General features: G+C 57.3%; 1 protein-coding gene across 1 annotated transcript in view; it reads left to right on the forward strand.

Annotated features, from left to right (window-relative positions):
* Positions 1-6,585: 6,585 nt before the first annotated feature.
* LOC121273152 (tumor necrosis factor receptor superfamily member 1A-like) overlaps positions 6,586-15,892 on the forward strand; it is a gene marked incomplete at its 3' end in the record, with an annotated part of 53,943 nt that continues 44,636 nt past the window's right edge. The window contains exon 1 of the mRNA XM_041180113.1: positions 6,586-6,753. Within this exon, the coding sequence (XP_041036047.1) occupies positions 6,586-6,753 (168 nt within the window). The remainder of the gene's footprint in view (positions 6,754-15,892) is intronic.

Raw genomic sequence — 15,892 nt, forward strand, 5'->3', positions numbered from 1 at the left:
ATATATCAGAGTGTTACAGTGAGGGCTGTTGGATATATCAGATTGTTACAGTGAGGGGTGTGGGATAAATCAGAGTGTTACAGTGAGGGCTATGGGATATATCAGAGTGTTACAGTGAGGGGTGTGGGATATACCAGATTGTTTCAGTGAGGTGTGAGTGATATATCAGAGTGTTACAGTGAGGGGTGTGGGGTATATCAGAGTGTTACAGTGAGGCGTGTGGGAAATATCAGAGTGTTACAGTGAGGGGTGTGGTATATATCATTGTTACAGTGAGGTGTGTGGGATATATCAGAGTGTTACAGTGAGGGGTGTGGGTTATATCAGAGTGTTACAGTGAGGTGTGTGGGATATATCAGAGTGTTACAGTGAGGGGTGTGGGTTATATCAGAGTGTTACAGTGAGGTGTGTGGGATATATCAGAATGTTACTGTGTGGGGTGTGGGATATATCCGAGTGTTACAGTGAGGTGTGTGGGATATTATCATTGTTGCAGTGAGGCTTGTGGGTTATATCAGAGTGTTACAGTGAGTGGTGTGGGATATATCAGTGTTACCGTGAGGTGTGTGGGGCATATCAGAGTGTTACAGTGAGGGGTGAGGGATATATCAGAGTGTTACAGTGAGGGGTGTGAGGTATATCAGAGTGTTACAGTGAGGGGTGTGGGATATATCAGAGCGTTACAGTGAGGGGTGCGGGATATATCAGAGTGTTACAGTGAGGGGTGTTGGATATATCAGAGTGTTACAGTGAGGGGTGTGGGATATATCAGAGCGTTACAGTGAGGGGTGAGGGATATATCAGAGTGTTACAGTGAGGGGTGTGGGATATATCAGATTGTTACAGTGAGGGGTGTGGGGTATATCAGACTGTTACAGTGAGGGGTGAGGGATATATTAGAGTGTTACAGTGAGGGGTGTGGGATATATCAGTGTGTTACAGTGAGGGGTGTGGGGTATATCAGAGTGTTAGATTGAGGGGTGTGGGATATATCAGAGTGTTACAGTGAGTGGTGTGGGTTATATCAGAATGTTACTGTGAGGTGTGGGATACATCAGAGTGTTACAGTGAGGGGTGAGGGGTATATCATAGTGTTACAGTGAGGGGTGTGGGATATATCAGAGTGTTACAGTGAGGGATGTGGGATATATCAGAGTTTTACAGTGAGGGCTGTGGGATACATCAGTGTTTTACAGTGAGGGGTGAGGGATATATCAGAGTGTTACAGTGAGGGCTGTGGCGTATATCAGATTGTTTCAGTGAGGGGTGTTGGATATATCAGAGTGTTACAGTGAGGGGTGTGGGGTATATCAGAGTGTTACAATGGAGGGGTGTGGGTTATATCAGATTGTTACAGTGATGGGTGTGGGATATATCAGAGTGTTACAGTGAGGGGTGTGGGGTATATCAGAGTGTTACAATGGAGGGGTGTGGGTTATATCAGATTGTTACAGTGAGGGGTGTGTGATATATCAGAGCGTTACAGTGAGGTGTGAGGGATATATCAGAGTATTACAGTGAGGGGTGTGGGATATATCAGGGTGTTACTGTGAGGGGTGTGGTGTATATCAGAGTCTTACAGTGAGGTGTGTGGGATATATCAGAGTGTTACAGTGAGGGGTGTGGGATATATCAGAGTGTTACAGCGAGGGTTGGAGATATATCAGAGTGTTACAGTGAGGGGTGTGGGATATATCAGAGTGTTACAGTGAGGGCTGTGGGGTATATCAGAGTGTTACAGTGAGTTGTGAGGGATATATCAGAGTGTTACATTGAGGGGTGTGGGATATATCAGTGTGTTACAGTGAGGGGTGTGCGATATATCAGAGTGTTACAGTGAGGGGTGTGGGATATATCAGAGTGTTACAGTGAGGGGTGTGGCGTATATCAGTGTTACAATGAGTGCTGTGGGATATATCAGAGTGTTACAGTGAGGGGTGTGGCGTATATCAGTGTTACAATGAGTGCTGTGGGATATATCAGAGTGTTACAGTGAGGGGTGTGGGGTATATTAGAGTGTTACAGTGAGGGGTGTGGGATATATCAGAGTGTTACAATGAGGGGTGTGGGATATATCAGACTGTTACAGTGAGGGCTGTGGCATATATCAGAGTGTTACAGTGAGGGGTGTGGGATATATCACTGTTACAGTGAGGGCTGTGGGGTATATCAGATTGTTTCAGTGAGTGGTGTGTGATATATCAGAGTGTTACAGTGAGGGGTGTCGGGTATATCAGTGTGTTACAGTGAGCGTTGTGGGATATATCAGAGTGTTACAGTGAGGGCTGTGGGATATATCAGAGTGTTACAATGAGGGCTGCGGGATATATCAGAGTGTTACAGTGAGGGGTGTGGGATATATCAGAGTGTTACAGTGAGGGCTGTGGGATATATCAGAGTGTTACAGTGAGGGCTGTGGGATATATCAGAGTGTTACAGTGAGGGCTGTGGGATATATCAGAGTGTTACAGTGAGGGCTGTGGGATATATCAGAGTGTTACAGTGAGGGCTGTGGGATATATCAGAGTGTTACAGTGAGGGGTGTGGGATATATCAGAGTGTTACAGTGAGGGGTGTGGGATATATCAGAGTGTTACAGTGAGGGGTGTGGGGTATATCAGTGTTACAATGAGTGCTGTGGGATATATCAGAGTGTTACAGTGAGGGCTGTGGGATATATCAGAGTATTACAGTGAGGGGTGTGGGGTATATCAGTGTTACAATGAGTGCTGTGGGATATATAAGAGTGTTACAGTGAGGGCTGTGGGATATATCAGATTGTTTCAGTGAGCGGTGTGTGATATATGAGTGTTACAGTGATCGTAGTGGGATGTATCAGAGTGTCACAGTGAGGGGTGTGGGATATATCAGAGTGTTACAGTGAGGGGTTTGGGATATATCAGATTGTTACAGTGAGGGGTGTGGGCTATATCAGAGTGTTACAGTGAGGGCTGTTGGATATATCAGAGTGTTACAGTGAGGAGTGTGGGATATACCAGATTGTTTCAGTGAGGAGTGTGGGATATATCAGAGTGTTACAGTGAGGGGTGTGGGGTATATCAGAGTGTTACAGTGAGGGGTGTGGGGTATATCAGTGTGTTACAGTGAGGGGTGTGGGATATATCAGAGTGTTACAGTGATGGTGTGGGGTATATCAGTGTGTTACAGTGAGGGGTGTGGGATATATCAGAGTGTTACATTGAGGATTGCGGGATATATCGGAGTGTTACAGTGAGGGGTGTGGGTTATATCGGAGTGTTACAGTGAGGGGTGTGGAGTATATCGGAGTGTTACAGTGAGGGGTGTGGAGTATATCAGAGTCTTACTTTGAGGGCGGTGGGATATATAAGAGTGTTACAGTGAGGGGTGTGGGATATATCAGTGTGTTACAGTGAGGGGTGTGGGATATATCAGAGTGTTACAGTGAGGTGTGTGGGGTATATCAGAGTGTTAGAGTGAGGTGTGTGGGTATATCAGAGTGTTACAGTGAGGGGTGTGGGATATATCAGTGTGTTACAGTGAGGGGTGTGGGATATATCAGAGTGTTACAGTGAGGGGTGTGGGGTATATCAGAGTGTTACAGTGAGGGGTGTGGGATATATCAGTGTGTTACAGTGAGGGGTGTGGGATATATCAGAGTGTTACAGTGAGGTGTGTGGGGTATATCAGAGTGTTAGAGTGAGGTGTGTGGGGTATATCAGATTGTTACAGTGAGGTGTGTGGGGTATATCAGAGTGTTAGAGTGAGGTGTGTGGGGTATATCAGAGTGTTAGAGTGAGGGGTGTGGGATATATCAGATTGTTACAGTGAGGTGTGTGGGGTATATCAGAGTGTTAGAGTGAGGTGTGTGGGGTATATCAGAGTGTTAGAGTGAGGGGTGTGGGATATATCAGAGTGTTACAGTGAGGGGTTTGGGGAAATCTTTTGGGAATTGTTTGTTTATTTGCCTGTTTTTCCGCATTCCTGTGTCCGGATTCTCCGCCACTCAGCCCTGTCTCTGTTTTTCTCTAGTTGGCTGTGGGAAAGACGCATTTTTTGATTCCGATCCAGGAGGAGACGCCCGCCGAGTCACTCAGCTGTCCGACTGCCCTGCCTGGTCTTCCCGACTGTGTTCAGGCTGCGGGGCAGACCCTCCTCCCCAACAGTAAGTGTGAGGCGAGGGAGTGATAGGACCCAGAAACAGAGGGAGGGGGTGGGGGAGTGGAGTGGTGGAGGGGAGGCGGGGACGGGGAGGTTGAGTGGAGGATTTGAGAGCGAGTGGAGTTTGAGTGAATGAGGGGCGGGTGAATTGGAGGGTGAGTGGCGGAGGGGTGGGTGAGTGGAGGTGGGGAGGGTGATTGGTGGAGGGTGAGTGGAGGTGGTGAGCGGAGATGTAGGGAGGGGAGGGTAATTGGAGGAGTTGAGGGTGATGGAGGAGCGGAGGGTGAGTGTTGGAGGGGATTTAGTTTGGAGGAGGGGAAGGTGAGTGTTGGAGGGATTGGAGATTGGAGGAGGGTAGGGTGAGTGGAGGGTGAGTGGTGGAGGGGAGGGTGAGTGGATGGGATGAGTGGAGGAGGGAAGGGTGAGTGGTGGAGGGGAGGGTGAGTGGAGGGGATGAGTGGAGGAGGGGAGGGTGAGTGGTGGAGGGGTGGGTGAGTGGAGTGAATGAGTGGAGGAGGGGAGGGTGAGTGGAGGAGGGAAGGGTGATTGGAGGAGGGTAGGGTGATTGGAGGAGGGGAGGGCGAATGGAGGAGGGGAGGGCGAATGGAGGAGGGGAGGGCGAATGGAGGAGGGGAGGGCGAATGGAGGAGGGGAGGGCGATTGGAGGAGGGGAGGGCGAGTGTTGGAGGTGAGGGCGTGTGTTGGAGGGGAGGGCGAGTGGGGGAGGGGAGGGCTAGTGGCGGAGGGGAGCGCGAGTGGGGGAGGGGAGGGTGAGTGGAGGAGGGGACGGGGAGATGAGGGGGACCGGGGACGAGGGTCAGGGAGGTTGAGTGGAGGATTTGAGAGTGAGTGGAGGTTGAATGAATGAGGGGAGGGTGATTGGAGGGCGAGTGGGGGAGGGGAGGGCGAGTGGGGGAGGGGAGGGCGAGTGGCGGTGGGGCGGGCGAGTGGCGGAGGGGAGGGCGAGTGGTGGAGGGGAGGGCGAGTGTGTGAGGGGAGGGCGAATGGGTGAGGGGAGGGCAAGTGGGTGAGGGGAGGGTGAGCGGGTGAGTGGGTGAGGGCAGGAGGGGAGGGCGCGTGGGGGAGGGGAGGGGGAGTGGGGGGGTGCGAGTGGGGGAGGGGAGGGCGAGTGGGGGTGGGGTGGGCGAGTGGGGGTGGGGAGGGCGAGTGGGGGTGGAAGGGCGAGTGTATGTGGGGAGGGCGAGTGTGTGAGGGGAGGGGCGAGTGTGTGAGGGGAGGGCGTGTGTATGAGGGAGGGCGAGTGGGGAGGGGAGGGCGAGTGGGGGAGGGGAGGCGAGTGGGGGAGGGGTGGGGGAGGGGAGGGCGAGTGGCGGAAGGGAGGGCGAGTGGCGGAGGGGAGGGCGAGTGGCGGAGGGGAGGGCGGGTGGAGGGGCGGAGTAGATGTGCACCGGTGGGGGAGGAGACAGTGGGGGGGTGGGGGTGTAGAGTGCAGGACGGGCAGAGCAGAGGAGAGGGAACCACGGGGTAGGCGCGGAGGGAGGAGGGTCGGGGCAAGGCGGAGGGAGCGGACACGGAGGGCGTGAACGGGTACAGGTGAGGCAGGGGGAGGTGGGGGAGGGTGACACTGGGCGAGCTAGGGTGGAGGGAGGTAGGGAGGGAGGGAGGGAGCACTCACCCTGGGCTTGGGTCTGGCTGTGACTGGAGAATGGGATCTTGCTGTGCGAGGGGGACTGCGGTGTGGGGAAGCTGGGGAATCGGGGAAGCTGGGGAATCGGGTGCTCTGGATTATTCGTTGTCACCCATCTCTCTCTCTCTCGCTCTCTCTCTGTGCCCATCACCGCCCCCTGCAGACAGTCAGGTGAACTACATCATCGCCGATCTGGTGCCCGCCTCTAGGTGGAAGGAGTTTGTCCGGCGGCTTGGCATGAATGACCATGACATCGAGCGCAGCGAGATGGACAATCGCCTGAGCTATCGCGAGGCCCAGTATGGGATGGTCAAGTTTTGGAGAGACAGGCAGGGTGGGCGCGGCGCCACTGTCGAAGCCATCTGTAAGGTGCTGAAGGACATGGAGCTGAACGGGTGCGCCGAGCAGTTTCAGGAGGCCCTCCAGTGAGCCAGGCCGAGGGCTGGACACTCTGACCTTCCCGCTGCCCTCCTCAAACCGTTCCCTCCTCCCCGCTCCGTCTCTGCCAGAACAGAACCCGTGGACCACTGCCGATCTTCCCCTCGAATCAACCCGGGCGTGGGGGGGGGGGGGGGGCATCTTGCCCCTGCTCCTACCCCGAGGGGCGAGTTCTCCTCCAGCCGCTGGGCGCCGACTCTCGAGGGACTCCCTCCCGCCCGTCCGGTGCTTTGTTTTGTTCTCATCTGGTGTTTTGTTTTACTGTTGTTTCCCCCCCCTCCCCAACCCCGATCGAGGTGCTGGGAGGGTCGGCGGGGGGAGTCAGGGACCTGGGGGGTGAGAAATCGTGCCGGCCCGTGATGCCCCCCCAGGGCGAACAGCCGGTGGGGGCCGGGGGGGGGGGGGCTGGCTGGGGGAAGGCGGCAGTGGTGGTGAAAGTGCATGTGCCCCAGGAAAGCCCCGAGGCACCTCAGGGTAACGATTCGGGAGCGTCGAAACCATATTCCAATCGCTGTGACCATAACCGGGTACTTGGCTGGGCGGAGGGGAGCCCTTAAATTCGAAAATGCGAACCCGCAATGGGTTTTTTTTTTATGGGGGTGGGGGTGGGGGGTGGGGGGGGTAGGGGTGGGGGCTGGGGGGGTTGGTTTTATGATACGAAACATTCTATTTTTGATATAAAATCTCACTCTCACCGCTCGAGTCTTAGTTGCACCTCAGGGATGGGGATTGCGGACACCTCCAGAGAGATGTTTGTCTCCAAGTTCAAAGCCAGTATTTTCGGAGTGTCGGGGAAGGGGGCGTGCAGAGTTGATCCATCCCCTGTCCCAGTTTCACCACCCCCACCCCACCACCAACCCCACCGACTCAGCCCCGGTTTCACCTCCAAATGGTCTAGATTCTGGTGTGTACTTTTCCAGACAAACTCTCCATGTCCCATGACGAACAAATACATCATTAACTTGAACAATAATCTGCTCTTCCAGACTTTTATAAATAAATACAATTGTATTATAACCGAGTCCTCCGAGCCTTTACCTGCTTTCTGAGAGCTGTACACAAGTACTGGGACTGCCCAGTGTATAACTGGGGAGGGGGGTGGGTGAGAGGGTTAATATTCCCCCTTGCCTTCGATAGGGGAAGGGGCTGCCTGGTATGTGTGTGTGTATAACTGGGAGGAGGTGGGTAAGAGGGTTAATCCCCTCCTCTCCGATAGGGGAAGGGTCTGCCTGGTGTGTGTGTGTGTGTGTGTGTGTGTAACTGGGAGGGGGTGGGTGAGAGGGTTAATTCCCCCCTCTCCGATAGGGGAAGGGTCTGCCTGGTGTGTGTGTGTGTGTGTGTGTGTGTGTGTTTAACTGGGAGGCTGAGGGTTAACCCCACACTCATTGGCAATCGAGCCGTCCGCAGAGTTTTGTTTGTCCGGAAATTGTGTACGTGTCGGTCTGTAAGAATGAACAATTCCCAGAAACTCGGAGGTCCTGTTTTCGATTCCTGTGGGTGAGGTGCTTCTCAGGAGTGCCTGTGCCCTGTACAAACCAAGGCAGGGATGGGGACTCCCCCCACTCCCTCTGCCTCGATTCAAGCGCTCGAACCTCTATCGCTCGAAGACCCCACGCCCAGTGTCCCAGTTGTCACCTCGATCCCCGGTCCGGACCCCGGTCTGCCTTTCCTGGGAACGCTGGTGGTTTCGTACTTTCGAAAATTCATTCCGGGGACAATTACCCCCTCCCCCCACCACCCACCCCCACCCCCACCCTCCCATCAGTCCACTCTCCATCGCCAGTAATGGAAGGGATCATCGACAGAGCTATCAAGAGGCGCTAGCTTAACAATAACCTGCTCACTGACGCCCAGTTTGGGTTCTACCAGGGTCGCTCGGCTCCTGACCCCATTACAGCCTTGGGTCAAACATGGACAGAGGAGCTGGACTCCCGAGGTGAGGGGAGGGTGACTGCCCTCGACATCGAGGCAGCATTCAACCGAGTTTGGCATCGAGGAGCCCCAACAAAGCTGGAGTCGATGGGAATCGGGGGGAAAACTCTCCACTGGTTCCCTCCAACAAGAGAGAATCTAACCATCGCCCCCTTGATGTTCAGTGGCTTTACCATCACTGAAACCCCCCCCACTATCAACATCCTGGGGGTTACCATTGACCAGAAACTGAACTGGGGACCTGCCACATAAACACTGTGGCTACAAGAGCAGGTCAGAGGCTGGGAATCATCCTGCGGTGAGTAACTCACCTCCTGACTCCCCCCCCACCAAAGCCTGTCAACCATCTACAAGGCACACGTCAGGAGTGGGATGGGACACTCCCCACTTGCCTGGATGAGTTGCAGCTCCCACAACACTCGAGAGGCTCGACACCGTCCAGGATAAAGCAGCCCCCCCCTGCCTCCAGCTCGATCGGCACCCACCCATCCACAAACACTCACTCCCTCCCCCACCACCGACGCACAGTAGCAGCGGCGTGTGCACCATCTACAAGATGCACTGCAGCAACTCGCCAAGGCTCCTTCGACAGCGCCGCCCAAACCCACCACCTCTACCGTCTAGAAGGACGAGGGCAGCAGACACATGGGGAACACCCACCGCCTGGAAGTTCCCCCTCCGAGACACTCACCATCCCGACCGGGAAATATATCGGGAACTCCTTCACTGTCGCTGGGGTCAAAATCCTGGAACTCCCTCCCTAACAGTGCCGTGGGTGTACCTACACCGCACATGGGGGACAAAATCCTGGAACTCCCTCCCTAACAGCACCGTGGGTGTACCTACACCGCACACGGGGGACAAAATCCTGGAACTCCCTCCCTAACAGCGCCGTGGGTGTACCTACACCGCACACGGGGACAAAATCCTGGAACTCCCTCCCTAACAGCGCCGTGGGTGTACCTACACCACACACAGGGAAAAAATCCTGGAACTCCCTCCCTAACAGCGCCGTGGGTGTACCTACACCCACACAGGGACAAAATCCTGGAACTCCCTCCCTAACAGCGCCGTGGGTGTACCTACACCACACACGGGACAAAATCCTGGAACTCCCTCCCTAACAGCGCCGTGGGTGTACCTACACCACACACAGGGACAAAATCCTGGAACTCCCACCCTAACAGCGCCGTGGGTGTACCTACACCGCACACGGGGGACAAAATCCTGGAACTCCCTCCCTAACAGCGCCGTGGGTGTACCTACACCGCACACGGGGGACAAAATCCTGGAACTCCCTCCCTAACAGCGCCGTGGGTGTACCTACACCACACGGACAGAATCCTGGAACTCCCTCCCTAACAGCGCCGTGGGTGTACCTACACCGCACACGGGGGACAAAATCCTGGAACTCCCTCCCTAACAGCGCCGTGGGTGTACCTACACCACACGGACAAAATCCTGGAACTCCCTCCCTAACAGCGCCGTGGGTGTACCTACACCGCACACGGGGGACAAAATCCTGGAACTCCCTCCCTAACAGCGCCGTGGGTGTACCTACACCACACGGGACAAAATCCTGGAACACCCTCCCTAACAGCGCCGTGGGTGTACCTACACCACACGGGACAAAATCCTGGAACTCCCTCACTAACAGCGCCGTGGGTGTACCTACACCGCACACGGGGGACAAAATCCTGGAACTCCCTCCCTAACAGCGCCGTGGGTGTACCTACACCGCACACGGGGACAAAATCCTGGAACTCCCTCCCTAACAGCGCCGTGGGTGTACCTACACCGCACACGGGGACAAAATCCTGGAACTCCCTCCCTAACAGCACCGTGGGTGTACCTACACCGCACACGGGGACAAAATCCTGGAACTCCCTCCCTAACAGCGCCGTGGGTGTACCTACACCGCACACGGGGGACAAAATCCTGGAACTCCCTCCCTAACAGCGCCGTGGGTGTACCTACACCACACACAGGGACAAAATCCTGGAACTCCCTCCCTAACAGCGCCGTGGGTGTACCTACACCACACGGACAGAATCCTGGAACTCCCTCCCTAACAGCACCGTGGGTGTACCTACACCGCACATGGGGGACAAAATCCTGGAACTCCCTCCCTAACAGCACCGTGGGTGTACCTACACCGCACACGGGGGACAAAATCCTGGAACTCCCTCCCTAACAGCGCTGTGGGTGTACCTCCACCACACGGGGACAAAATCCTGGAACTCCCTCCCTAACAGCGCCGTGGGTGTACCTACACCGCACACGGGGACAAAATCCTGGAACTCCCTCCCTAACAGCGCCGTGGGTGTACCTACACCACACGGACAACATCCTGGAACTCCCTCCCTAACAGCACCGTGGGTGTACCTACACCGCACACGGGGGACAAAATCCTGGAACTCCCTCCCTAACAGCGCCGTGGGTGTACCTACACCACACACGGGGACAAAATCCTGGAACTCCCTCACTAACAGCGCCGTGGGTGTACCTACACCACACACGGGGACAAAATCCTGGAACTCCCTCCCTAACAGCGCCGTGGGTGTACCTACACCACACGAAGGACAACAGGGGCTCAAGAAGGCAGCTCACCTCCCCCCCGCCCCCACCCCCAACCTTCTCAAGGGGGGGCAATTAGGGATGGGCACTAAACACCGGCCTAGCCAGAGACGTCCACGTCTCGTGAAATAATTGTTTTTTTAAGGAAAGAGGAACTATCTCAAACACCCGCGGTTCTGCACAAAGGGGAAGTTGAGCAGCCTGGGCAGATTTCGATCGCTGGGCCTCAAATTAACCCGAGGCCCGAAGGCATTTTGGCAGGCTCCCCAAGCCAAGGCCCCCTCAGTCGGAGAGACCCAGGAAAGAGAGAGGTGGGGGGGGCGGGTGGTGGGGAAAGCAAGTTAATGGACACAGGCCGAGCTGACCAGTTACTCATTTTTAATATAAATTAGCATCTCTATTTACATTCGCGAGGGACTAGTGTTCAACAGGAGACGTGCAAAATCCTTGGCCTTGCATCTCGGCACCATGTTGATGAGCGAACAGCGGGTCGAGGCCTCCCTGCCCCTCCTCTTGCCAAACCCTGGCCTCTTGTCCAGCTGGGCCTCAGGCTTCACGCCGCCCAAACCCTGGCCTCTTGCCCAGCTAGGCCTCAGGCTTCACACCATCCATCCAAACCCTGGCCTCTTGCCCAGCTAGGCCTCAGGCTTCACACCATCCATCCAAACCCTGGCCTCTTGCCCAGCTAGGCCTCAGGCTTCACACCATCCATCCAAACCCTGGCCTCTTGCCCAGCTAGGCCTCAGGCTTCACACCATCCATCCAAACCCTGGCCTCTTGCCCAGCTAGGCCTCAGGCGTCACACCATCCATCCAAACCCTGGCCTCTTGCCCAGCTAGGCCTCAGGCTTCACACCATCCATCCAAACCCTGGCCTCTTGTCCAGCTGGGCCTCAGGCGTCACGCCGCCCAAACCCAGGCCTCTTGCCCAGCTAGGCCTCAGGCTTCACACCATCCATCCAAACCCTGGCCTCTTGCCCAGCTAGGCCTCAGGCTTCACGCCGCCCTAACCCTGGCCTCTTGCCCAGCTAGGCCTCAGGCTTCACGCCGCCCAAACCCAAGCCTCTTGCCCAGCTAGGCCTCAGGCTTCACACCGCCCCAACCCTGGCCTCTTGCCCAGCTAGGCTTTAGGCTTCACACCATCCATCCAAACCCTGGCCTCTTGCCCAGCTAGGCCTCAGGCATCATGCCGCCCAAACCCAGGCCTCTTGCCCAGCTAGGCCTCAGGCTTCACACCATCCATCCAAACCCTGGCCTCTTGCCCAGCTAGGCCTCAGGCTTTATACCGCCCTAACCCTGGCCTCTTGCCCAGCTAGGCCTCAGGCTTCACGCCGCCCAAACCCTGGCCTCTTGCCCAGCTAGGCCTCAGGCTTCACACCATCCATCCAAACCCTGGCCTCTTGCCCAGCTAGGCCTCAGGCGTCACGCCGCCCAAACCCAGGCCTCTTGCCCAGCTAGGCCTCAGGCTTCACGCCGCCCTAACCCTGGCCTCTTGTCCAGCTAGGCCTCAGGCGTCACGTCATCCAAACCCAGGCCTCTTGCCCAGCTAGGCCTCAGGCTTCACACCATCCATCCAAACCCTGGACTCTTGCCCAGCTAGGCCTCAGGCTTCACGCCGCCCTAACCCAGGCCTCTTGCCCAGCTAGGCCTCAGGCTTCACGCCGCCCAAACCCTGGCCTCTTGCCCAGCTAGGCCTCAGGCGTCACGCCATCCAAACCCTGGCCTCTTGTCCAGCAAGGCCTCGGGCTTCACACCGCCCAAACCCTGGCCTCTTGTCCAGCTAGGCCTCAGGCTTCACGCCGCCCAAACCCTGGCCTCTTGCCCAGCTAGGCCTCAGGCTTCACGCCGCCCAAACCCAGACCTCTTGCCCACGGCGAGGCCCAGCGAAACCTCAAGTCTTAACCCAATCAGTCAGGCCTCTCACCTGTGCTTCCCCTCCACCACCACCCCACCCCCAACTACCAGAAGCCCCATCGAGTTTCTTACCCCGGCGAGGGACCAGCTAGGCCTCAGGCCTCGCATCCACCGAATTTGGGCCTCGAGTTAGCTTCACCACCAACCATCACCCCCATCCCTTCCCCCCCACCCCCCCCACACACCAGGCCTGTTACCTCCAGGTGAGGCCCAGTTAGGCACTGTGCAGCCTCATCACCACCCCCGCCCCCCCCCGCACCCCCACCACACCAAGAAACAGCCCTCTTGCCGCTCCCCCTGTAACCAGGCTTGAGGCCCCAGCTTTTACCCCGCACCGATCTGGCCTCTCCCCCGACCTGTGGGGCTCTAACCCAGCCGCGAGATTCAGCCCTCCAACCCCGAAGGTCAGCCCTCTTGACCCCCACCCGCCCACCCACCACCCCACCCCAACACCAGGCAGCGAGGCCCAGCTACCCCTCAGGCCCCACCCTGTTGAATCTCAGCTCTTGCTACCACCCCCCACCCCCCCACCCACCACCCCCACCACCCCAAAAGAAAAACCTTACCCTCCAAGGTCTCTTGACACCAACGAGGCCTAACTGGGCCTCAAGCCTCACTCCGCCAATCTCGTGCCCTACAAACCTACGTGCTCTCAGGTCTTGCTACCGCACCCACCCCCCCACCCCCGACCCCACCACCATCTCCTCCCCCACCCCCCCAAAAAAAAAAAGAAAAACCTTACCCTCCAAGGTCTCTTGACGCCAACGAGGCCTAACTGGGCCTCAAGCCTCACTCCGCCAATCTCGTGCCCTACAAACCTACGTGCTCTCAGGTCTTGCTACTGCACCCACCCCCCCACCCCCGACCCCACCACCACCTCCTCCCCCACCCCCCAAAAAAAAAAAAGAAAAACCTTACCCTCCAAGGTCTCTTGACGCCAACGAGGCCTAACTGGGCCTCAAGCCTCACTCCGCCAATCTCGTGCCCTACAAACCTATGTGCTCTCAGGTCTTGCTACCGCACCCACCCCCCCACCCCACCACCACCTCCCCCCCCCTCAAAAATAAAACTTACCCTCCAATGTCTCTTGACACCAACGAGGCCTAACTGGGCCTCAAGCCTCACTCCGCCAATCTCGTGCCCCTACAAACCTATGTGCTCTCAGGTCTTGCTACCGCACCCCCCCACCCCCCCCACCCCCGACTCCACCACCTCCTCCCCACCACCCCCAAAAAAAAAACTTACCCTCCAATGTCTCTTGACACCAACGAGGCCTAACTGGGCCTCAAGCCTCACTCCGCCAATCTAGTGCCCTACAAACCTATGTGCTCTCAGGTCTTGCTACAGCACCCACCCCCACCCCCCCACCCCCGACTCCACCACCACCTCCCACCCCACCCCCCCCAAAAAAAAAAGAAAAACCTTACCCTCCAAGGTCTCTTGACGCCAACGAGGCCTAACTGGGCCTCAAGCCTCACTCCGCCAATCTCGTGCCCTACAAACCTATGTGCTCTCAGGTCTTGCTACCGCACCCACCCCCCCACCCCCCACCCCACCACCACCTCCCCCCCCCCCTCAAAAATAAAACTTACCCTCCAATGTCTCTTGACACCAACGAGGCCTAACTGGGCCTCAAGCCTCACTCCGCCAATCTCGTGCCCTACAAACCTATGTGCTCTGAGGTCTTGCTACAGCACCCACCCCCCCACCCCCCCACCCCCGACTCCACCACCACCTCCCCCCCCACCCCCCCAAAAAAAAAAGAAAAACCTTACCCTCCAAGGTCTCTTGACGGCAACGAGGCCTAACTGGGCCTCAAGCCTCACTCCGCCAATCTCGTGCCCTACAAACCTACGTGCTCTCAGGTCTTGCTACCGCACCCACCCCCCCACCCCCGACCCCACCACCACCTCCTCCCCCACCCCCCCAAAAAAAAAAAAGAAAAACCTTACCCTCCAAGGTCTCTTGACGCCAACGAGGCCTAACTGGGCCTCAAGCCTCACTCCGCCAATCTCGTGCCCTACAAACCTATGTGCTCTCAGGTCTTGCTACCGCACCCACCCCCCACCCCCCCACCCCACCACCACCTCCCCCCCCCTCAAAAATAAAACTTACCCTCCAATGTCTCTTGACACCAACGAGGCCTAACTGGGCCTCAAGCCTCACTCCGCCAATCTTGTGCCCCACAAACCTATGTGCTCTCAGGTCTTGCTACCGCACCCCCACCCCCCCACCCCCGACCCCACCACCACCTCCCCCCCCACCCCCCAAAAAAAAAGAAAAACCTTACCCTCCAAGGTCTCTTGACGCCAACGAGGCCTAACTGGGCCTCAAGCCTCACTCCGCCAATCTCGTGCCCCACAAACCCACAAACCCATGCGCTTTCAGGCTCCTTTCCACCTTGGGGGGTGGGTGGTGGGGGGGCGTTGTTAAGCTCTCGACGTTGCCAGGGAAACTGTGGCTCCGATCGCTTGACCGTCCGGCCCTCTTCCCCCACCCCCCACCCCCCCGACTCCGCTCCGGTGCTGGGTGTCCCGAGTTCGGGGGGGTGGGGAGGGGGGAGGCTGGTGCGCGAGGTCGGCGTCTACACCGGACCGGACCACGTCTCCCCAGGCCCCGCTGTCAGCCCTTCTTGGCTAGGCCCGTGGCTCTCCTTGCCCTCCTCCTGCCGGCCCTGGACTAGGCCCGAAGCCTGCGGCCCGAGACCTGGGCTGCCGACGCTCTCCTGCACGGGACAGGCGCCACCCCCGGGGGTCTCCTCGGGCGTGGGGTGGGGTCCGGACTCCTCCTCCTCGTTCCAGGGGGTCCAGCCTGGACCCACCCCGGACCCCCAGGCCTCTCACTGACCCTCCGGAGCCGGGGGGTTTGGTGATGGGAAGGGTTGTCCGTTGTAGATGTAGAGGGGCCCGTTCACCGTCAGGTTCGACTCGAAGGACTGGACGTGGCAGTCTGCAGGGGTCGGGGGAGTGGGGGGGAGGTGAAGAGAGAGGGAGAGCGGTCAGTGAGACTGTGGGAGGCAGAGAGAGAGAGACAGAGAGAGAGACAGGGGGAGAGAGGGATAGGGGGTGAGAGAGAGAGAGAGAGAGAGAGAGACAGGGGGAGAAACAGAGAGAGAGAGAGAGACGGGGGAGAGAGAGAGAGAGAGAGAGGGACAGGGGGGGGAGAGAGAGAGAGAGAGAGACAGAGAGAGACAGGGAGAGAGAGAGAGAGACGGGGAGAGAGACGGGGGAGAAAAAGAGAGAGA

Source organism: Carcharodon carcharias, chromosome 40, assembly GCF_017639515.1.
Source record: "Carcharodon carcharias isolate sCarCar2 chromosome 40, sCarCar2.pri, whole genome shotgun sequence".
In the NCBI taxonomy this organism is placed as follows: Eukaryota; Metazoa; Chordata; class Chondrichthyes; order Lamniformes; family Lamnidae; genus Carcharodon; species Carcharodon carcharias.